This window comes from Haliotis cracherodii, unplaced genomic scaffold (genome assembly GCF_022045235.1).
Source record: "Haliotis cracherodii isolate W230 unplaced genomic scaffold, xgHalCrac1.p SCAF_18, whole genome shotgun sequence".
Lineage (NCBI taxonomy): Eukaryota > Metazoa > Mollusca > Gastropoda > Lepetellida > Haliotidae > Haliotis > Haliotis cracherodii.
The window spans coordinates 19,375,323-19,399,985 of NW_027266273.1; the positions used below are offsets into that span (position 1 = coordinate 19,375,323).

Genomic DNA, 24,663 nt, shown 5'->3' on the forward strand with positions numbered 1-24,663 from the left:
AGTGCAGCTTTAAAAAATAAACACACATTTGACCGCTGAAATGGTTGTCCGGGTCACGATGTCCCTACGTCATAGGAGACTATTTAAATATCTACCGAAACAGATTCCATTGGGCGTAAAAGGCAAAATAATGGTGAAAATTATACGAATGGATCACTGACAATCAGTTAAGACACGAGGTTTTTGCTCAAAGGGCAAACGCGTCCTGCTGACCAGCCACTCACGTAATGTACATACAAGTGTACATGTTTGTTTGTAGCCCGAGAGAAAGAAGCGACTTATTATCATTATGCACACTAGTATACAGTATACATGTTTACTCGTGTGTGTAACGCTCCTCGTGAAGAGCCAACACAGCAATGTTATTAAAACTACCCTTATCCTATGTATATCCCTGTCTTGATGGTGAACCTCATTCAAACTGACGAATGGGCTGGCGTACTGAAACGAAGAGCTCATCAATGAAGAAGATTTCATCCATTAACTCAGGTTCTTGTGTATACGAGGATGAACAAAAACGTTCGCAATCTCATTAAAATCTGATCTTTTACACCACAATGATACCTCGCTGTGGGAAGATCTGAGGACATCCCCCATATAGGTGGCTGCGTCAGGTTTACTACCTTCTCAGCCAATTCTCGGTGCAAGTGAGCGAAGCATTCAGACAAGCACATCTGATTTCTGTATCTCGAAAACGAATATAATCGGGGACTTTCGAATGCAAAAACATAAAGTCACATTATAGTATTGTGGGTAATTTATATATCATGTTTCTAAACGCACCATAGCATTCTACGCCCTCAAGGGTGTACTATCGAGGGTATCTTTGTTCTTTGTGTTCTGTGGCGTTTTTCTTGCTAGGATTGAACTTGCCGAATCGACTCGGGAAAGAAATGAAACCAAATCGTTTTAGAAAGCTGATAAGCTCAAGAACCCATGCACCCTTTAATATAGATTGGGCGGTCAAACTTCGCTCAGGGATAAATGGCACGACCCGCTATGGAGGGTTCGTCAGATCTTGACACAGAGAGGTATATCACCATTTTCAAGAGGAAAGGGAGTAGACTGACTAAACAAGTATAGTCAGTTAACTCCCTTGCCTTGGGAAGATGGTATATCACTTGAGTAAAAGAACTGATATTAATGAGATTGAAAGTTCGTGGCGACACATTCCTTTAGAAAGGAGAAACGTGCCAGAGGGTGTTCGGTCAAGAGAATAAGGGGCAGGAGGAAATAATTCAGTCCCGATCTGCAGCTGCAGCCACTGTCGCCTCAAGTGTGCACAGACGCATTGTCTTGAAGCAGAAGCATACCTGACCGGATGATAGCTTGTCTCATCTGACGTGGTCTGCGATACAGTAGTGTCCATTGATAGTCTGATCTCTTTACAGCAAATTCTTCATAGTCATCCCCTTACTTCCCCAGAAGATGGGGCACGGGTGTCGCGGTGCAGAGTTGCGTCCCTTGGGCACGCTAGAAACCTACGATTGTGGGTTCGTATCTCGGCTCGCCCCTATTATGTTTCTAGGTTTGTCGGCATCATAACTCGTGGGTTTCACCGAAGTGCTAAACGTCTGAGACCTGCATCACTTCGGGCTTTCCTCCTACATTAAGCTGATACGCCGTGATAAAACTGGAATAAATGTTAAAAGCGGCGTTAAACCCAACTCACTCACTCACTACTGCCCCAGAAGATTGAACCCAAGACGTTGCCAACAGACGACTGGATCAGTGTGATGGACCCACGCTTCATCCAGGATTACCGCATCCACCTATGCTGAAACAATTTGAAAACGCACGATCAACTTCAGCTCGAAATCAGAAAGATGCGTTTTGTGCTCACGTCCATCTCTAAACACATAAAATTAGATTCGAACCCGTACGACGACATTGTTGTGTTGGATGATCTCAAGCCTAAATACCCAGAAGAACATAATTTGTTTTTTGTGGCCATTTTGCCCAATATTACCAAAACATTAATTATATGCGTTTTCAAAGTGTTTCAGTGTACATGACCAAATGCATCGATATGTTCAGTAGTGTCAGCTTCTGATCTGGTGTCAACATTCTGGGAACCCATCTTTGCGGACAGCTTGCTTGTGGAGCGTCAGTTAAGATGCACTGAACCAACACTGACCCCCATAGAGCCAGCGATATCCTGAACGTAAACACGTCAGCCATCGAAGCTTCATCAAGCCATGATCATGCGATGAACATCCTCGACTTGAGTTTCAGACATGGCATCTTTGTGACGACCAGACCTATAAGGTCATCTTACATGCTCCCTCTGCCTCCCTTACAGCAGGCCATTTCTTAACAGTTGAATAGGAGTGGACGGAGTTGATTTTCAAATATTCGTTTATGTAGAGGTGACATGCCCTTTTCTACATTTTGGCTGTTAATCTCACCCGTCAGATTCGCTCGTTCACTTCACAAAAATAGTTGAGGTAACAACTCAGGTTTTAAGCCAGCAGCTTGGTGTTATGTCTTCCAAGAGGTGATCATTCTTCATACACGTGTTAAAACCTCACAGAACACAAAGCAAATATATGTGAGGCCACACACTTTTCAATTTACCCTTGTATATCATGATATTTTTTTTCGTGAGCAATTCTTGCATCGTAAGAGGCGACTAACGGGATCGGGTGGTCAGGCTCGCTGACTTGGTTGATGCATGTCAACGTTTCTCAATTGCACGGATCGATGCTCATGATAACAATTACTGGATTGTCTGGTCCAGACTAAATTATTTTACAGACCGCCATCATATATCTGGAATATTGCTGAGTGCGGCGTTAAACAACAAACAAACAAGATATTATAATAAGTCGTTCATGCCATATATTTGATTATATATGATCATAACAACTCTGGGGCGGTCGGGTAGCCTAGTGGTTAAAGCGTTCGCTCATCACGCCGAAGACCCGGGTTCGATTCCCGATATGGGTACAATGTGTGAAGCCCATTTCTGGTGTCCCCCGCCGTGATATTGCTGGAATATTGCTAAAAGTGGCGTAAAACCATACTCACTCACTCACTCGTTATAACTCTGGTAAAGTTTCTTTTGGACGTCAGTTAAATATCTTGTACAGTTACTGGTGGATATTGCTCTTATTTTGGAGTATATAATATCTTGTACGGTTACTGGTGGATATTGCTCTTATTTTGGAGTATATAATATCTTGTACGGTTACTGGTGGATATTGCTCTTATTTTGGAGTATATAATATCTTGTACGGTTACTGGTGGATATTGCTCTTATTTTGGAGTATATAATAACGTGTACGGTCACTGGTGGATATTGCTCTTAATTTGGAGTATATAATATCTTGTACGGTTACTGGTGGATATTGCTCTTATTTTGGAGTAGGCAAGTTATTTAACTCGAACAATGTTTGAGTGTTTGTTTGTAAACATTCAAATTTAGAGAAATGTGCACATATTTCTACCTTGTCTTAAAAAAGATGAAAGTGATATTCAACAACAAATTCTAGATGTGGTGTCAAAACATTACTGAAATCCGGACATGTCCGTTTGAATATTCGTGAAGTGTCACCATACTGCCTCCGACATTTATCACGTAAAACATTCACGATAACACACAAACGCAGGCCACCCCTGACAAAGTCTTCTTGGGTTTGCAAACAGCAGTCTCTGATATTAAATCGCACCACGAAAAGCAACCAATCAGAGAGGCCGTTGTATATTCATGCCATAACGACAAACTAATCACAGAGCACGTTACGTTTACGCACCTGTCTGCTGCTAGATCAGCTGAGTACTGTTATTAATATAGACGAACTCACCACTTACCCAATTCATTGACAGTTTACAGCGATTGTGGGCAATCGACACATTGACACGGTATCTCAGTCGACCAACTACACTTCCAAAATGTTAAACGAGAGTTTGGGAAGCGAATATTTTGATTATTTGCCGAATAATCCTCTCCGTGATCCCTTCAGAACAGCATGGGTGCACATGATCGACAACTACACGAAGTTTCAAATCGCAACATGGGGATCTTTGATTGTCCACGAGGTAATTAATTAAATTTCAATTTGATTACCATGATGTGGAGAGAGTGGGCTTTATCAATCATATTTAATGACCCCAGGCCATGTCATAACTGTTTTATTGATGTCACACAGTCTATGATCATTATCAGATAAACGATCATCTAAAACAATTGCAAATGTATGTGAGGTAAGTTCTTGCACAAGATTTGATACCGAAACAGATATATATATTGATAACTTTCGATAGTATATGAAATGATATATTTAATTGAGACTGTAATACATATATATAATATATAGGTCTGTTTAACTTCTGTTAAGCTTTATTTACCATTCATGATCAACTTTTCATAATTTTATTGCTAATATTAGGTTTGTATTTGAAGAAAAATAAAGTCTCATCGATGTATGTTCATGCCGTGAATGTTGCCCTTGGCTGTTAGCATTAATAGCTCTTGTGTTAACATTCAAACTGATTGTATTTTTCAGGTGGTGTACTTTGGCTTGTGTCTTCCTGCATTTATCTTCCAGTTTATTCCCTTCATGAACAGATACAAGATTCAGGCAGTAGGTGTCTTCCATAGATCACTGTATCAAGTCCATCATGTCTATATAAGGCTCAGTGCTGTGTGGGTTTGAACCCTGGTTAGCACAATTACATTTCTGGCTTTATCAGCACCAGACCCATGCTCGTGGGTTTCACCAAGGTGGTAAACGTCTGAGACCTGCATTTCTTCGGGCTTTCCTCACACATTAAGCTGACATGCTGTTACATAACCTGAATACTGTTGAAAGTAGTGTTAAACCTCACTCACTCACTCACTCACTCACTCACTCACTCACTCACTCACTCACTCACTGCAGCTGTATCACAACATGAAGCAGTTATGCATTTGGAGCTCTTATGTATTTCAGTGTAACGTCTTTTATCATGGTCATGAGGAAGAGAACAACATATTTTAAACATCCCAAAATATTTTTGTATGATATTTCACAGACAAGGTGTAATGAATCTGCTATCCCTTGTACATACTGTGTAACCCTGCAGAGAATCTGGGTTAGGATCGGTCCCTAGCAACCTATGTTGGTCGTAAGAAGTGGCCTCTGGATGAAGTGTTCTGACTTGGTTGATAGTGTGTCAGTGTTCCCTGACAGTGTGGTTCGTTGCTCACAATATCGGTCACTGGATTGTGACGTCCAGACGTATTATAGAACAACAAACAACATGCTATGTATGATACATTTGTTATTGAAGTAATCATTGTACCACAGTATTCTTCTCTAATACCTCAGTGTCATAAGATTGCTGTTCTCTTTACAGGACAAACCAGAGACGTTTGATAAGCAGTGGACATGTTTAAAGCTGATTTTATTCAGTCATTTCTGTATACAGGTGAGTGTCCTCTGCTTTCTGCATATATATATATATATATATATTATGACATATTGGATATTATTACCCATGGGGTTAATAAAAATCGTATGTGCACAAGTGCAAATATCACTTCACATATTTTTTCCGTCATCCGGACGGCATTGTTGACATAATTTGTTTCTTACTGTGATGTAAAGTCTGAATGACATTACACTAGAAATGACGTCAAAGCTGAAGATTGTTGACGTCATTTCACAAACTGTGGTTTTCTAGGACCGCGGTGGTGATCACTGCATTTTTCTAAAGGGAAGCTCAAAGGGATTAGGACATAATTGGTAATTAAGAATTCATGTATTATCCTTGGTCTCTTTTATAATAACTTTAAAATGATGTAAAATAGCTTGTGTTATGTTTAAGATCAGCCTCGGTGTAGAGTGTGTAGTATTGTTGTCGTCTCTTTCAGCTTCCAATGATGACAGGGACGTACTTCTTCACTGAATATTTCAACATTCCTTATGACTGGGACAGTATGCCTCCATGGTACGTAGACCTTACACTTGTCACAGTACAGAAAGTTATTGGGGTCGATTTAAATAAAATTCGCTATAAAAAGCAACAACGAATCGACAGGCTCAATGACTAGATTGGTTGTGTGTCATCATACCCCAGTGGTGTGGATCATTACTCATAATGCCAATCTGTTTTTTCTGGTCCAGACTCGATTATTTAAACAAACAAACGAAACAAACAAAATTAGCAGTGTTTGTGTGTTATTTAATGCCACAATCTGTAAACAAATCCATTTTGTTACCACGTACAACAAGCATTGGTTGGGGGGAGGGGAGGGGCCTATATTCTTACCTGGAATCCCCATGGGTAAAGAGCAATGGGTGGTACCTCACTACATGTTGACAACACACTGTTTCAGGTGGAATCTGGCGCTGCGTTGTTTCGGCTGCGCTGTCATTGAGGACACCTGGCACTTCTTCCTCCACTGGGCTCTCCATGACAGGAGAGTATACAAGTACATCCACAAGGTCCACCACTTCTTCCAGGTAAAAATGTTAATTAACATAATGCTTTCTACACAGTGGACGTACAGGTATTATGCCATTAATTACTTGGTAAGTGTGTTACCGTATGCCTGACTGACACCACAGTTCTTATAAATATCATGAGAATTTCCTTTGTCCACAGACCCCGTTTGGAATGACTGCTGAATACGCACATCCGCTGGAGACAATCAGTAAGTAAACAACTGAAGACTTTGTAGATGACCATGGTAATCTTCCCGAGGCAAGGGAGTTAACTGACTAAAAAAGTCCAGGGCCCACTTGCACAGAGCGATCTTAGCGCTAAGATGATCGTAACTCCCATACTTTAACATAGGCTTACAATAGTCTTAGCAGTAAGATTGCTTTGTGCAAGTGGGCCCAGTTTCCACCCTTGCCGACTAGGCTGGATGTTCATGGTTTGATCGTTACGCCACCAGTGGCTATTATGAGTTATGTCGCTTCTATGTCGCTCCTATTGATCAATCAGATTCAACATCCCATATCACGTGAATTTGCTTCAAACAAAATGGTGGCGCCCAGTCAAGACTATCTGATTGATAATCAAGATCTATATTGAAATAAAACAGGTCTCACCTCGCAAAGTGCATCAGATCACGAGCACCTTGATATTGAAAACATGTAAAGATTTGGAAAATATCTGTCGATACCAAGCAAAAAATGTGATCGATCAAAATCTGCACGGCAGTTGCCATTTTTTTTACAGACCGGATGTCAATTTCGTTATAAGATTTTGATTGGTCTATGCACAGACTTGTTAGTCCAGCCAATGTATAACGCCAAAATTCCAGCATATTTCAGCATGGATGGAAACTTGACTATTATAGTCAGTTAACTCCCTTGACTCGGGTAGACCAGGACTAAAGTTCAATGTAGGCAGTGAAAAGAAAAGAAATCATCTTCCAGATTCTGCTTCTAATTATTAAAAACAAATCTGTTGAGGTCATCATGATTGCGAAATGATTTCGAAAGAAAATTGATTGGTTTTATGAAGATTTTACTTTTAGTATGTATTATTCATCACTTCTTACAAACAGTTGTGATGGATCTCATGATTTTTTTTTTCATTTTACCGAATCATAAAACAGTCAGCCTCCATTTAGTCATTATGTTTTATTTCTACTTTCAGTATTTTTGTCTTTGGCTGGTCGCATGAAGAAACTAAAACAAATATCAGGCCTTAGTTATTTACAAAGTGGTGAACAGAACTTTCCCACTACTCTTAGAATTGTCTTTCTTTGTATTGTACTGAGAGGTAAAAGTGAGAAGCCTTACGTAACTGATGAAATGCTGTGTGTTTCTGCTTCATCACATCACTTCATCACTGCGTCATGGACACATTGGCATTTCAACCATTGCAGTGTCTTGAAGTGAATAGAAGTTATGATTTATGATCACATTTCAGTTCTTGGATTTGGGTTCTTCATTGGGATCCTGACCTTCACCAACCACATGATGCTGATGTGGGCGTGGGTGACGGTGCGGCTGATGGAGACCATCGACGTGCACAGCGGCTACTACTTCCCCTACCTCAACCCCTTCCACCTCTGCCCCTTCTACGCAGGTGAGCAACCTCAGTAGTCTCTTTTAAGAAAGTAGAACACTTCGAAGATCGTGAGTATTTGGAGGTCAACACACTGAGAATAAACTCATCACCAACGCATTCATATCTCTACTGCCATTGGGACTCTGGGTTAGAGTTGGTCCTGGCGACCTAAGAACTTGAGACTAAACAGTCTTGTATGACCCTTTGGGGATTTCGGTTTAGAATTTCCACGAACAGACTATGCTGGTCATAAAAAAACGATGATGAATCGAGTGGTTCTACTCAGTGACTTGGCTGGTTGTGTGTCTTCATACCCCAGCGGTGTGGATCATTGCTCACAGTGCCAATCACTGGTTTTCTCTGGTCCAGACTCGATTATTTCCAGACTATCACCATATAGCTGGAATATTGCTGAGGGATGCATCAAACAACAAACACACATCACTGATTTATATATTAAAGAATACATTGTGAATGTCCATGAATAGCTGCAAGGCAACAATCACACACTCACATTGAATTACTTGCTTTTTTGTCAGGTGCCAAATTCCACGACTTCCACCATAAGAACTTCATTGGTAACTATGGCTCCACGTTTACATGGTGGGACAAGATATTCGGCACCGACTCACAGTACAACGACTACTGTGCCAAGCTTGAGGGCAAGAAGAAGGTGCAGTAGATGTCCAAGGTGCTGGCACTGTGTATGTCAACAGGGCACCACTGATACATAGGCCCACAATAACACTCTGAAGTGGAGCCTGGCTCATCCTTGCCACAAACCTATCTTAATGCTAAAACTATCTAAAGGAAATGAGATATTTAAGCGATTGTGTTAGGATGGTTTTGTTAAAGAGGTCATAGGTATATAGGTCATAGAAGGTGAACCAGGATTTGTATCGGAGTGTCAGGCCAGTACTGGTACCTTCAGAATGTCACGTATATACACTTAAGGATACTGAGATCAAAGGACTACATCTACATATTAAAGTGAGTAATGTAATAATAGGTGGGGGAAGCAATAAGATGATAAAACATATCCCTGTCAAGAGTTAAGTAGTATATCTGAACCAAATATACCATATACAAAATTATTTTTACCCAAACACGACATGCAGTGTTTGGCAGTAAGGCCCCTTCTGAAAAGCAGCTGGAAAAGAAGTGAATTAAACATAAAACTATTTATTTTTAGTATGTCTAGTAATGTAGATCCTCTTATACAATAAAAACGGTTATTTATTAATTCCATGTCTACATCACTATCAGTGATTCAAGAAGCCAGCTGCAGTTTTAACTCCACAGCAGAATGACTTTCATATAAATACATAAATGATTGACATAGCTATTTATGTTTATTTTGATACACCTTGTGTGGAAAAGCAGGTGGCCTAAAGGGTTTTGAAGTGATGTTAGGCTCATCACCTATCACATTGTTTTGTGTTATCATGCATCCGCAGTGCTGGCGGTCACACAACATTTAACATGTTAATGGCCAGATCAGCCTTAATGCTGTATTCCATATAAACAGAACAATCTTGTTAACTAATCTGAAGTTGTTTATTTTTTAATAAAACATTCACCTGAGATCTTTTTTTATTTCTGTCCTAAAGCAATATGCTAACTTGTTGTGGGTGTAAAATGGGCTGTAAGGCCTACTTTAATCATCAGTTCCTTTGTTTGATTTTGTTTACCTATTAATATCTGACGAAGGATTTATTTAAAATATTCTATTCAAATATATACACTTTGTGAAAGTCAAATGGTGAATCCAGGCTTTTAATTCTTTGATTGGCCGAGTAATTGGGTAAGGTGATGAGAAGCAATATCTATTGACATCTTTACCTTTAACCGGTGCATTGTTTTGGTGCACATAATTGTCCAGGCCCACCCACTATGTAACAAGGAATATGTTGTTAGTTAATTAATTGTTAGAATTAAGACTTGAAATGTTATTCCGACCTAATTGATCAATCTGGTCGATGTGGCGTCACCAGCTCCAGTCAACAGGTATATTGTAGGTTGTGACTAGTCTCAGAGAGACATGGCTAGTGTCATGATCAGAAGGATGACGGAAGTATTTGTGTGTTTGGTCGTGTTTGTTTCACAAATCATTCAAAATATGTCCTTGAAACGATTTAGTATTCGTATGGACACTTAGCTGACTATGTAATCATCATGACAAAGACCTAACTGACATGTAAGTTGGATCTCAGAAATTGTGATGTTTGCTACCTCAAAAATATTAATTTCTTGCTTTGAAGTACAGAAATGATCTTGAATGGGCAGAGAACTCTTCTGTTGAAGGTTTAATTCCACATGTATTGATGCTACTATGAAGTTTGAATCTTGTCCCACCAAATGAATACGTGTCATCTTCATCATCATCATAATCATCATCAGATTGTGTGATAACTCATAAATGTACATGTTTACTATTTATTCATCATGTGTATATACATTCTTTGTTGATAATAAAGAGCAATTTCAAATGGTCGTTTCTGTTTTGTTTCTGTTTTGTTTCTGTTACCCCCCACAGAGGCTTTTGTTTCACATGGCAGCATCAATATTTCACTGGTTTTGTAGACACCCTATTCCTGATTGAGGAACGTAGTTTGTACAAAACCAATGAAGTATTGATGATGCGTTCTTGATTTGTGCCCAGTAAATTCTTTCACTGAGAACAGGGGGGCATGAATTGCCCAGTCGTCTAAGGCGCGGCGATTCGCCGTGCAGAGCTGCGTCCCTTGGGCACGCCAGAAACCTATGATTGTGGGTTCGAATCCCAGTTCGCCCCGATTATGTTTCTAGGTTTGTCAGCACCATACCCGTGCTCGTTGGTTTTACCGAAGTGGTAAACGCATCACTTCGGGCTTTCCTCCCACATTAAGCTGACACGCCATGATATAACTGGAATACTGTTAAAAGCGGTGTTAAACCCAACTCACTCACTCACTGAGAACAGAATGTTTCTTGTAAGCAGCGTTCCATGAAGGAAAATTAACCGCCTCCAAGATAGAGTGCACAAGATCAAGTGACAAGGAAGGACAGATCCACAAATGTCTTGATTTGGGTAAAAATCTGTACACTTTTTATGGAACATACATTCTTTAACAGTTCTATCATATTAGCTACCAGGATTTTGTAAATGACTGATTGCCATGGTAACATGGCAGTACCAAGCGTGTGCCTGCTGCATGTTTAGGTGAAGTCGGCAAAGGATAGTGAAGCATCTTACCTCAGAATTAAGCCAATTGACTCTACCCAGATGAGGTCATACTCTCCAGTGTTTTTTAATGTCTCATGTCAACAACCAGTGAACCGTTTTTTCTTATTTTGTAAATAAATTATATTCTATTTCCACGTACATGTTTAACAAATATCAAGAATGGTCAAGTACATTTACAATCAAGGTAGAAGACATATAAAACACTATCGATGAAAGGTCGGTCACAGTGTTTGAAGTGGACAGTAATTTGACTCCTACACGTATAACATATTTTATGAACACTTCATGACTATGGACAGGCCAAGGGTAGAACACCGTGGCTTCCATTTCTTGTGATAACACTGGATTCTGTTGGTTTTGTGTGCAAAATATTTTTCAATTTGACAAATATCCCTCAAACTTTTAATAAGAACATCAAAGAACGGTTTTTGGTGATTAATACTTTATAAATGAATTAATCTGTTAGCCGAGAGCAGAATATGGTTGATCCAAACACGACAGACAGTATGTTTTGTGAATTCGTTTGCTCGTCACGCCGAAGGCCCGGGTTCGATTCCCGACATGGGTACAATGTGTGCCCATTTCTGGTGTCCCCCGTCGTGATATTGCTGGAATATTGCTAAAAGCGGCATTAAACCAAACTCACTCACTCACTGTAGATAAATTCATATAAAAATTACAGCTGCTGACAGTCCTTCGTACATTTTCCCAATTAACAGGAAAGTTGAAAATACCATTCAAGTTTTCTAATACTCTAATCATTGTTGATGCTTAGTTGACTTAACTTTAATGATCTGTTTGTAACTACAATTCCCCAGGCATTAAGAATATTGGTTAACAGCTTAAAACTGTTCCTTTCATTTTATATCTGCTCTTAAAATCTTCAAAATTTAAAATACCATTTTCAATCCAAATATCTGTTATGATATGAACACCATGTTGAAACCCATGCCTTATAAGATCCCCCCCCCCAAAAAAAAAATAAAATAGATAAAATAAAAAATAAAAAAATAAATAAATAATAAAAACAAATGAGGATTGAACCAGAGTGGTTGAGCCATGATTTGTTCTATATCATCATTATCCAACTGGTAATTTCTCTAAAATATGTATGGAAATGAGGCACGTTATTCCCCGTTAAGTAAACAACAAGTCAAAAATATCATGTCGGACATTTTAATTACACTAAAGACAGAAACACAAACCTTCATTGCCACACTAACCAAATCGCCCCAAAATGAAATGTTTCTATATATTCATCAAAAGTGAAGAATTGACCACTTTCTGTTATAAAGTGGATAATGGAAGTTAATTCTAGTATTAGCAGTGGTAATCTCCTGACTGGAGCTCTGAGGACGTCTTCGTCCCACAACGAATAAATGTCAACTTCCACATGTTACCCCGTTCAACGTAGTGGTCCGTCACATCAGCATGACACGCACGAGATTTACCCCCCCCCCAAAAAGAACATGCGCAACGGGTGTGTTTGGGCGAGCACTCCAACTTATTGAATGTGAGGTTACCTTGGCCTTGTATACGTGTGTATACAATGATGATGTCAGCAATATTCCAACTTACATGATGAAGTCCTGTAAATAATCCAGTCCACAAACCAGTGATTGACACCATGAACAAAGTTTCAGGTCGTCGGGGTACGATGACTCAGAATCAATCAAGTCACCAAGTCTGACCACCCCATCGATTAACTCGCCACGTACCACTTCAAGGTACTGGTACAGGTTGCTGTGGACCTTCACTAACGCGGGATCCCCGCATTGATATACATTTTGTGTGAGATTATCATGCACAACAGCTAGGGAACATCTCAGATGAGGAAATGGCCCAATGTTTGGAAGTGTTGGTTGGTTTGTTTGTTTAACGCCGCACTCCGCAATATTCCAGCTATATGACGGCGTTCTGTAAATAATCGAGTCTTGACTAGACAATCCATTGATTGACATTATGAAATGAGCTTGTCGTTGCACGTGTTGGTGAGGTGAGGTGAGGTGAGGTGAGGTGAGGTGAAATGTGATTATTGCACTCACATAGCAACGTGCATGCATTTGACTTGCACGCTCCTCTAAGGCAATAATTATTAGTTTCTATTAGTTAGTAATAATTCCTAGATTTTGTAAACAATAAGACCAAGTTGGCACTGGAGTCTACATATCTAGACTTGCCTATAAAGAGGATAGAATTACTACACATCCATGGACTTTTCTTTCAGTACAGCCTTAAAGCAAGGCTAGCATTTGACCAAGGAGGAGATTTCGTTGTAAATAACACTATCAGAAAAAATAATAATCACTCTTGAACTCTTGATTCATTTGAAACGCACCAAGATTGACTCAAACTGCGTATTCTGAAACGAGTTCGTGTTTTGAACAACAAATAAACAACGACATCTGCGTACTATCAGTCCAAATGCTAATGGACGATCATTCATGTTCAAGGACCACGCACAAGCCACAAAAAGCACACTAAAAGAAGCGTCGTAAAATCTACACTTCCCCGGATAAACCAGAACTGGTCCGCGTTAACTGTACATGGTCACATTACATCACTGTAATTGTTGTAAGAATGGAATGTGTTCTACCCTCTGTTAAACATGCTCGATCTGCCCCCTATCAACCTGTATGTAACCACAGAATGCCACACTGCTTTTAGGCTTAAATAATACATCTTTTAAATGTCAAATGTGAAAAGAAACCTTTTCAAAACGACGCACTTGATGATGAAAAACCCTGACATCGGAGAGGTTGTTGACATGTTTATATCAAAACTGGTTTTACAAGTTTTTCCTGCAGCATCCATGCACTCTCTCCGACCCCTTCCCAGTACCGCCTTGGCCGATCCTACAACCTCTTCGATGTTTCGGAATGAATTATCCATGCTGCTCTCACAGCGCTACTCTCTTGTTTCGTCTCCACGTGCCTTGTCTTCCCCCACCGTCACCGCCATGCACGGCAGCAGCTACAACTACGGTACAGTCACTGTTTCTGTGTGCAACAAGACACCATATTTTATGATCTCTGGTACAATGTAAAGGTTAATTACCAAAACGTGAACATTAGCGTATCCAGATTAAGATCGTCACTCCCTGGCCCCTGGCCACAATAGGTTCGCAGTAAATAGGCTTCTGATAAGAGCCGACTAAAATAGCGATCGGATTGTCAGTCTCTCTGACTTTCCTGGTTGTGCGTCACATTACACAGATGGCCTGAAATGAAAATACGCTTTGAATAGTTATCCCAGAGTCGTTCGATCAGAAAGACGTTCGTCACAGGTTTATCAAATGTATCAACAACGAGTGTTTGCTATCTGTATGAAAATAACAACACAGAATGGATATGTGATAATCATACCGGCAGTAAACAGTTGAAACAAACGGTGAAAACAAACTTGTTATAAATAAATACAGCGATTTATTAACAGTTATCCGATTGTCATGAGCATGATCTACGCAACTGGGATACGATGACGTGCATCAACCAAGTCAGCGAGCGTGACCATCCGATTCTGTTAGTCGCCTCTTACAAGAATAGGTTGCTTAAGGCAAATTCTAACGCGGATGTTCACGGGGTTATGTTTAAGGGGTAAACCGATATTTTACATATACAGAATACAGGATCCCTTTGCCTCAAATGGTTTCCCAAACATTTTCAGGTGCATTTTTCTATTACGTGGGGACTGCGAGTTCGAATTGGTTTCGGGCAACCTATGCTAGCCGTACGAGGCTTAACGGATCGGGGGGTCAGGCTCGGTGACTTGGATGATATGGTGTCGACGGCGTGGACCGTCGTTCGCAATATCACTCGCTGGATTGTGTGTACAGACTGTATTATGTACAGATCGCAATCATATAGCTGAAATATTGCTGAGATGGACGTTACGCAACAAACAGTATATAACGAATATGACAAATGAATATTTCAAAGAAGCAGATCGCTATTTACGGTGTCATTGTTATTAAAGGATAATACATCATCAAAGTGAAACAATGTTGTTTATTCTACCAGGAAATAGCCTTGCAAACTCTGTATGATCCCAGAAACAGCAGTAGAAATACGATTTATCTTTAATCCACATCCACATGTTCGGCCAACATAAAACGTCCTGCAACAATCACTTGTTCAGGCCGTAGTTACTTCTTTGTGAACCATCCTCAATTTTACGTGGGACTATCAAATGAAAAATGCAGCAAGGTTATGAATATTTCTTATTATGTATGAATAAGATATATTTGGTATCCCGGCTGTCTGTGTCAGGTTGCATCGCCATACCAGTCTGTCGACATTTCACCGTTTCTACAAGAACTGTGTAAAGCATTCGTCATGTGATAAACGTCGTGATGTTACTGACATATTGCTAAAACCGCGTTAACCCAACTAACTAATGTTACACCACCACTTAACGTGGAAGCAACACGGATACCGTATGGTGGCAGTGTAACGATGTGGACTTAAGGGAGTGATTCAGAAATCTTTCTCTATTCGGACAAATAAATGTCTTATGAGAAGTAAAGTAACGTAAGTAAATTTTTACTACTACTACTACTACTACTACTAGTACTACTACTACTACTACTACTAGTACTACTACTACTACTAGTACTACTACTACTAGTACTACTACTACTATTAGTACTACTACTACTAGTACTACTACTACTACTACTACTATTAGTACTAGTACTACTACTACTACTACAACTACTACTAGTAATACTACTACTACTACTGCTACTACTAAGATCCGGGTTAGAATAAGTCTTCAGCAACCCATGCTTGCTGTAAAAGGCGACTATGCTTGTAAGAGGCGACTAACTGGATCGGGTGGTCAGGCTCGCAGACTTGGTTGATGTATGTCTTCGTCTCCCAATTGCGTGGATTGATGCACATCATGTCAATCACCGGATTGTCTGGTTCAGACTCGATTATTTTCAGACCGCCGTCACATAGCTGGAACATTGCTGAATGCGGCGTTAAACAACAAAGAAACAAACTACTACTACTACTACAACTACTACTACTACCCCGCAGCTGTCGGTACACGTTCTACTTCCAGAAAAATTACGGGCCACGGGTGGCTCAGTCGTCTATTAAGGGAGCCGCAATTCGATTAGCACGTCCCTTTGGCGAACCATAAAAAAATGATCGTGGATTCGAATCCCGGATAGCCTTAATTATGTTTCTTGGTTTGTTGGAACCATCTCCGTGCTCGTTGGTTTCGCCATCATGGGGCTCCCCACGCCCACATCAAGCTGACACACCGTGATATAACTGAAATACTGTTCAAAGTGGCACTCACTAACTCAACCACTCCAGTGAGAGTAGAATTGCTAAGATCAGGAATCCTTTCTAATCAGTCTGGCTCTGGGACAAGTTAAGAACTTAAGAGTATAGCTTTACAAATAAAATGCAAGGCTTGTCTGTTGTCTGCGATAAAGACACCTTTCTCCAACAGAAAGAGAACAGTGAGCTAGTCACAGCGGTATCATTCACTAATGCAAGTCCGACAACGCTGTGGTATGAACCCCACTGTCTTCGAAGATACATGTGATATTTAAGGTAACACATCGCTGTTTAAAAATCTAAAATATATGTAGCACCGATAACAAAAATAATTAGTTCTATTTGGTTAGTGAAGATAATACAGACATTGTTGATACCAAAGTTGAAAAAAACATGTCGGCCGCATAACAACCACCGCTAGTCTCACTTTCGTGTGTTCTGATCGTCTCGCGAGATTGTGCGAGGATTATTCTTTCATGTTTACGTCATCTGTATCAATCCACATGTTGCAGAAACATGACACGGCACGTGGTTCTGTTGTGAAGGACGTGGTTTTATACGGACAGACTCATCCGAGCGGACAAGGGAATAGCTGAGCGGTTACAGCGTGCCCATGTCATGCACGTCGGCTCGGGTTACATTAGGTCCTAGTTCTCAATTGCTTGTCCTTACAGGTTTTGTTTTTGTTTGTTGTTTAACGCCGCACTCAGCAATATTCCAGATATATGACGGCAGTCTGTAAAAATATCGAGTCTGGACCAGACAATCCAGTGATTGACATCATCCCGTTAGTCGCCTCTTACGACAAGCATAGTCGCGTTTTACGACAAGCACAAATTTCTTGGGACCTACATACTGTTTGTTTGTTGTTTAGTGGCCTAGCTTGGTGACACCTCGGTAACAGCTCGGTAACAGGGATACAGCGTCTCATCGTGTCCGACAATGTTGCGTTCCTCATAATATTAACCACTAATTTGTCTGTTCCCGTGTCGGTTATTTACAGACCCCGGTGATGTTCCATCCACTCACTCACTCATCACGCTTAAGACCTGGGTTAGATTTTATATGTAGGTACAGTGTGTGAAGCCATTTCTTAGTGTCCGCCCTTTTCACTCACTCACTCACACACTCGATCACTCACTCACTCACTCACTCACTCGACCACTCACTCACTCACTCACCCACCCACCCACCCACTCACTCACCAAGCATGAATACTATTGTTAGTCGATAAACTCTCTCTTGAAATTAGAAACACAATACAACGGGAAATACGATCGGCGAGAGAGGTACATGTTTATTACAATCTTTTAGTCATTATATTTAACGACTGAACAGCTTTCCAAACGAGGTCGGTGGGGGTAGTCTAGTGGTTAAAGCGTTCCCTCCTCACGCCGAAGACCCGGGTTCGATTTCCGACATGGGTACAATGCGTGAAGCACATTTCTGGTGTCCCCCGCCGTGATATTGATGGAATATTGCTAAAAGCGGCGTAAAACCATACTCAATGACTCACCTTTCGACACGAATGTTATATATTCTTGTGTCATGAATAGTTTTGTCTGCATCGCCGCAACAAATCGACATTGATAGGTACATCGTTTTCTACAAGTGTTGTTCTGCGTACACACCTGAGTCTCACGAATGCCATATTCCAAGACACGGATACTGACTGCTGTCAGTGTTGTTATGCAGCTGACATGTTGGTATTTCGCAGTATGTAACCTTTACCTGATATGCTTACCGTGTCCCTGAAGAAAACCCTCAAAAGACTGCACGTGGTCAAGTCAACACACCATCACCCCGAGCCTTTGAAATACAATGGTGGTAGTCTTAAAGAAATGTCATATCGTGAAGCATTCTTAGCTACGTACATCTACAGGCAAACATGTTCAGTCACGTTTACAAAAAACTCCTTTGTCGCACAAAAAACATGTTCCCCGCGACCACCCCCCCCCCCCCCCCCCCCCCCCCCCTCTTTCTCTCCCTCGGCAGTATTTACATCTTTGGTTCTGTTCTGTTCTGAACATTCTAAGAGTAGCTCACCGATTACAGCTTTGGAACCAATTACAGTCCCGTAAAGATCTTGGGTTAGATTGGTCTTTAGGAACCCATGCTTGTCGAAAGAAGCGACTAACGGGATCGGGTAGTCAGTCTCGTTGTCTTGGTTGATGGATGTCATCGTATCCCAATTGCATAGATCGATGCTCATAATGCCAATCAATGTATTGTCTGGTCCAGACTCGATTTTTTACGGACCGCCGTCATGTAGCTGGACTATTGCTGAATGCGGCGTTGATTAACAAACGAAGTTAATGCTGAAATTCAGGTTCGAACATGAGAATGACCTGTGAAGTCTATTCGTGGTGTTCCCCCAAGTGATATTGCTGGAAACATACAGTGCACCACACAGTGCACCACACAGTGCACCACGTATGGATCGTGCACACAGCGAACAATGCCACACGCAGATCATACAGCCACGTGACCATGTCACTCACAAAGAGCACGTGCAGACAGCAGTAGTCAGCAGCCGCTGAGAGATTCTACCTATGCAATATGCAGGAAACAGGACATTTCTTCAACAAGATTTCTTAAGCAGGAAACAAGTCTCGATTTTGTTCAAATGCAAATAATAAATAACAATAATCCTAACTATCTCGTAATACCTCTCTCATCTAACGCCACTCATAAGAGAGACGCGACGTAACACAATACAAAGGTATCAGTTCTTCAGTCCGCAAAAAGCCGCTTAAATCGGTTTTTCTTTCACTTAAAAAAGGGGTTTCTGAAAAAAGTGCGGGTCACGGTACTGTAGGCGTGTCCTGTGAGACAGCACAACTATTCCTCTTCCTCCAAACAAAGGTCACATCGGTTGCGACCTCCTTCGACAATGAATACAAAACAGGGCGTGTGAACACGCCAACAGCAGGTAAAGTGTCCGCGTCAAATCAGGCTCCCACCTTCCTGGTCATGTAATGATTGTAGTGGAGAGGTACCCATTGGCATACATTTCTCAATGTCAGGGGGGATTAAACGGCAGGTGAAGGTAGTGACACTTGGAACACCAGTCGTATTATTATGGATATTCAGTATATCATATATTAAAGGTATCGTCTTTATTAATCAAATATTCCTTGCTTTGATATGCACGAGACACGTGCATGCCAGATGCATATCCTCTCTATGCTTTCCATGTTCGGATCCTTCGCATGCATGTGATAGATCCGTAACCTTCACATGCTTTCTAGGTTCGAATACTTCAGTGCATGCATGGAATCGAACCCGGGCGCGACGAAGCAATGCGTTAACCACAGGGTTATCAATCGGATATACAGTGTGTAGTGTTTTCTATTTAAGGTTGACGCGCTTGGGTTTGGGACCAGAAGTTGCTATCAAGTTGTTTGTTTGTTGTTTAACGCCGCACTCGGCAATATTCCTGCTATATGGCGGCGGTCTGTAAATGGTGGAGTCTTGACCAGACAATCCAGTGATTGACATCATCAGCATCGATCCACGCAATTGGGATACGATGACATGCATCAACCAAGTCAGCGAGCCTGACCACCCGATCCCGTTAGTCGCCCCTTACTGTGCTATCAAGTAGAAGTTTTATGTGGTGGTTGACCTGTTTGTTCCATGTTTTCTGTTTCTAATTATGTTCAAGCACAATATACAGTAAACTACGGTTATAACGAACACGCTTATAACGAACTACGGTTATAACGAACTAAGATTAGTAGTCCCTTTGAGTTCGTTATAACCGTACTTTACTGTACATCTATTCTGTTATTCAAGCTTTGTTTACTAAACCGCTAGACTAAAATCTAGTCTCTGAAATGAACATATCGTACATAAAAACAGTTGTCCAGTTATCTTAATAAAAATATAATAAAAAGGAGCCCAGTGACTCTCTTCATTTTCAGATACTGCAGTGATCTTGACTTGCCAAACACTATAGACTTGCATGGGCTGTATTTGATATAAATTTGTATCAGGGTCTGTAAGACAGACTACAAAACCGCCGGCGAAAAGGAAGCATACGCCCATGTTTGATGGTGCCTAAAATGAAACAAACAACAAATGGTTATTGGATGGTGATGTGTTTGATACGGGTATCATAGAGGATCTTACATGCACCATACCAATGAGTATCTCACAACAGGTGACGTGCACGTGACGTCTAAAGGAATTTCACAGGACATAGTAATTATCAAAGTGAAGCAGGTATTTTCAAGTGTATACTTTCTTTTGCCTGGCAGTGTAGTCTAAAAATGGAAATGTTTCTCCGGCATCGACAAGTCCCTTTAAATCCTGCGCGGTAGTCAACTTTATTGTAATATCAAAGAAAAAAACAACAACTATTTTTTGTATAAAGCATACTGTTGTTAATAAAATATAATTCTTGACAACTGACTTTGTTTTAAGGGCCGAGTACAATGTGTACCCGGTTCTACTTCTTGGTGTTCTTGGTATTGTTGGTATTCGTTACACAAGGTGTTTCCCGGCATCACTTTTGTTTTCCATTCATAAAAATGTTCTGACGCCCTCCTCATGTTTGTGAAAGATGTGCCCCAAAACAATTTCTTTAAATATCTAGAGTTTCGTAATATTTCTAGCTATTCATTTCATAAGTAGGCATTGTCTTCAGATGATGGAAGACGCCGGTGCGCATTGTTTGTTTGAGTGAGTGAGTGAGTGAGTGAGTGAGTATGGTTTTACGCCGCTTTTAGCAATATTCCAGCAATATCACGGCGGGAGACACCAGTAATGGGCTTCACACATTGTACCCATGTCGGGAATCGAACCCGGGTCTTCGGCGTTTTAACCACTAGGCTACCCGACCTCCCCAGCGCATTGTTTTAAAGGGGACGTCGTTATATCGAGTCCGCGTCAGAGTACAAACAGCCCAACATTAATCGATATCAAAACACAATATTGGACCCTTAACACACGGACAAGTGTACTCCGGCGTCTGCCATCATCTGAAGACAATGCCTACTTATGACACTAAATAGATAGACACATTACGAAACTCTAGCTATATATATATCTGGGTTACAGCTCATTAGTAACATGGCATCAGTGACCTGTCACGTTATTCACGTATAACACCCACCTCAGATCAGATGCAAGGCGGAGTTTTAAGCTTCATAAAGACGATACACCGCATCCTATGTAAGCAACAACAACATTGGACAACATACAGAACAGAGACAACAACATTTAACAACATGCAGAACTTACAACGACGTTTAACAACATACAGAACAGAGACAACAACATTGAACAACATACAGAACAGAGACAACAACATTGAACAACATACAGAACAGAGACAACAACATTGAACAACATACAGAACAGAGACAACAACATTGAACAACATACAGAACAGAGACAACAACATTGAACAACATACAGAACAGAGACAACAACATTGAACAACATACAGAACAGAGACAACAACATTGAACAACATACAGAACAGAGACAACAACATTTAACAACATGCCGAACAGAGACAACAACATTGAACAACATACAGAACAGAGACAACAACATTGAACAACATACAGAACAGAGACAACAACATTGAACAACATACAGAACAGAGACAACAACATTGAACAACATACAGAACAGAGACAACAACATTGAACAACATACAGAACAGAGACAACAACATTGAACAACATACAGAACAGAAACAACATTGAACAACATACAGAACAGAGACAACAACATTGAACAACATACAGTACACAGACAACAACATTTAACAACACACAGAACAAAGAGAACAACATTTAACAACATGCCGAACAGACAACGACATTTAAGAACATACATAACGGAGGCAACGTCTAACAATATTCCCAATAGAGACAACATTTAACAACACACAGAACAGAGACAAGAACATTAAACAACGTGCAGAACAGACAACATTTAAGAACATTCATAACGGAGGCAAAATCTAACAATATTCCTAATAGAGACAACATGCAGAACAGAGACAATAACATTTAACAACAAACAAAAGAGACCACATCTAACAACATGGAGAACAGAGATAGCACCATTTAACCACATAGAGAACAGAGACAACAGCATTCATAACAGAGACAACAACAAAGTACAACATGTATGAGAGAGACAACAACATGTATAACAGCGACAACACTGAACAACATGTATAACAGTGACAACACTGAACAACATGTATAACAGTGACAACACTGAACAACATGTATAACAGTGACAACACTGAACAACATGTATAACAGAGACAACACTGAACAACATGTATAACAGTGACAACACTGAACAACATGTATACCAGTGACAACACTGAACAACATGTATAACAGAGACAACACTGAACAACATGTATACCAGTGACAACACTGAACAACATGTATAACAGTGACAACACTGAACAACATGTATAACAGTTACAACACTGAACAACATGTATAACAGAGACAACACTGAACAACATGTATAACAGTGACAACACTGAACAACATGTATACCAGTGACAACACTGAACAACATGTATAACAGTGACAACACTGAACAACATGTATAACAGTGACAACACTGAACAACATGTATACCAGTGACAACACTGAACAACATGTATAACAGTGACAACACTGAACAACATGTATAACAGTGGCAACACTGAACAACATGTATACCAGTGACAACATTTAACAACATGTATAACAGTGACAACATTTAACAACATGTATAACAGTGACAACATTTAACAACATGTATAACAGAGACAACACTGAACAACATGTATAACAGTGACAACACTGAACAACATGTATAACAGTGACAACACTGAACAACATGTATACCAGTGACAACATTTAACAACATGTATAACAGTGACAACACTGAACAACATGTATAACAGTGACAACACTGAACAACATGTATAACAGTGACAACACTGAACAACATGTATAACAGTGACAAAATTTAACAACATGTATAACAGTGACAACACTGAACAACATGTATAACAGTGACAACACTGAACAACATGTATACCAGTAACAACACTGAACAACATGTATAACAGTGACAACACTGAACAACATGTATAACAGTGACAACACTGAACAACATGTATAACAGTGACAACACTGAACAACATGTATAACAGAGACGACAACAACATTCAACGTTCATATAGGAGAAGACATTTTAGTGCCACCATGTTACAGGTATATATAATGCCGCACTATTTGACATCTATATCCAGGTAAAGAATGTGATTAGTCATAAATAAGTAATAAAGAAGTTGTTCATCCATAAATTCTTATCCTTACATAAATAAGTAATTAGCACAGTATCGTGAGTGAGAGCTGGGACGGTACATCCCATGACCTAGGTGTTGACAAGGAAGCCTAATCCTCTATATATCAACACGCCTCCCTTCTCACGCCAGTCGCATCTCACACAGACATGCGCGCACATCTCCTGTGTCTCGCGCTGCTAGGCGTGGGTATCAAGCGCACCCCCGGAGTAACTGGGCAGAACGCCTCGGAACGTGCACGTGCAGTAGCGTTCTTAGAGAGTCAAAACGCCGAGAGTGAGCGGGTGTATTACACATCGGAGGAAACAGCATGGACCTACTACACCAACCTCACCGAAGACAACCGAAAAGCGATGGTGAGACTTAAGTTGTAAGACTATACCCTGACTGAAGATATTTCGGTTCATAGTCCTTAAACTTGGATTATAGATCCACAGCACAATTGGGAAATGAAATTGATCTCAACGGCAAACATATATAATGACAAGTAACTGTACGGCACTTAGAGCAACTATTATCTATATCATACCTATTAGTAATGTATTAAACTTGTACGGATACTTATAGAAAGGCATCGTAACTGGTACTGAATTATGATATTGTCCACTATTCTGACACGGGGGTGTACATATATATTAATCTTGGCTTTGTCTCGTATCTATGTATATAACAACATGTAGACGTTACACACGGTGTACAAATGGTTAAGGGTGTTAATCGATTTAACCACAACCTTTTTTGTCAGCTTACTCAAATTTTATAATGCATATTATCCAACGGCAAATGATACC

The 24,663-nt window shown here is 40.3% G+C and overlaps 2 protein-coding genes across 2 annotated transcripts in view; both read left to right on the forward strand.

The window, feature by feature from the left end:
* Positions 1 to 3,788: 3,788 nt before the first annotated feature.
* Positions 3,789 to 9,551, forward strand: LOC139465371 (methylsterol monooxygenase 1-like). The gene is made up of 8 exons (XM_071247079.1): positions 3,789 to 4,041; positions 4,509 to 4,586; positions 5,341 to 5,412; positions 5,858 to 5,934; positions 6,323 to 6,449; positions 6,592 to 6,640; positions 7,873 to 8,031; positions 8,553 to 9,551. Exons 1-8 carry the CDS (start codon positions 3,895 to 3,897, stop codon positions 8,693 to 8,695), a joined length of 852 nt encoding a protein of 283 aa, XP_071103180.1. The 5' UTR covers positions 3,789 to 3,894; the 3' UTR covers positions 8,696 to 9,551.
* Positions 9,552 to 24,019: 14,468 nt separating this feature from the next.
* LOC139465531 (angiotensin-converting enzyme-like) overlaps positions 24,020 to 24,663 on the forward strand; it is a 52,535-nt gene continuing 51,891 nt past the window's right edge. Inside the window, exon 1 of the mRNA XM_071247248.1 lies at positions 24,020 to 24,228. Coding sequence (XP_071103349.1) covers positions 24,022 to 24,228 — 207 coding nt within the window. The 5' untranslated portion in view covers positions 24,020 to 24,021. The remainder of the gene's footprint in view (positions 24,229 to 24,663) is intronic.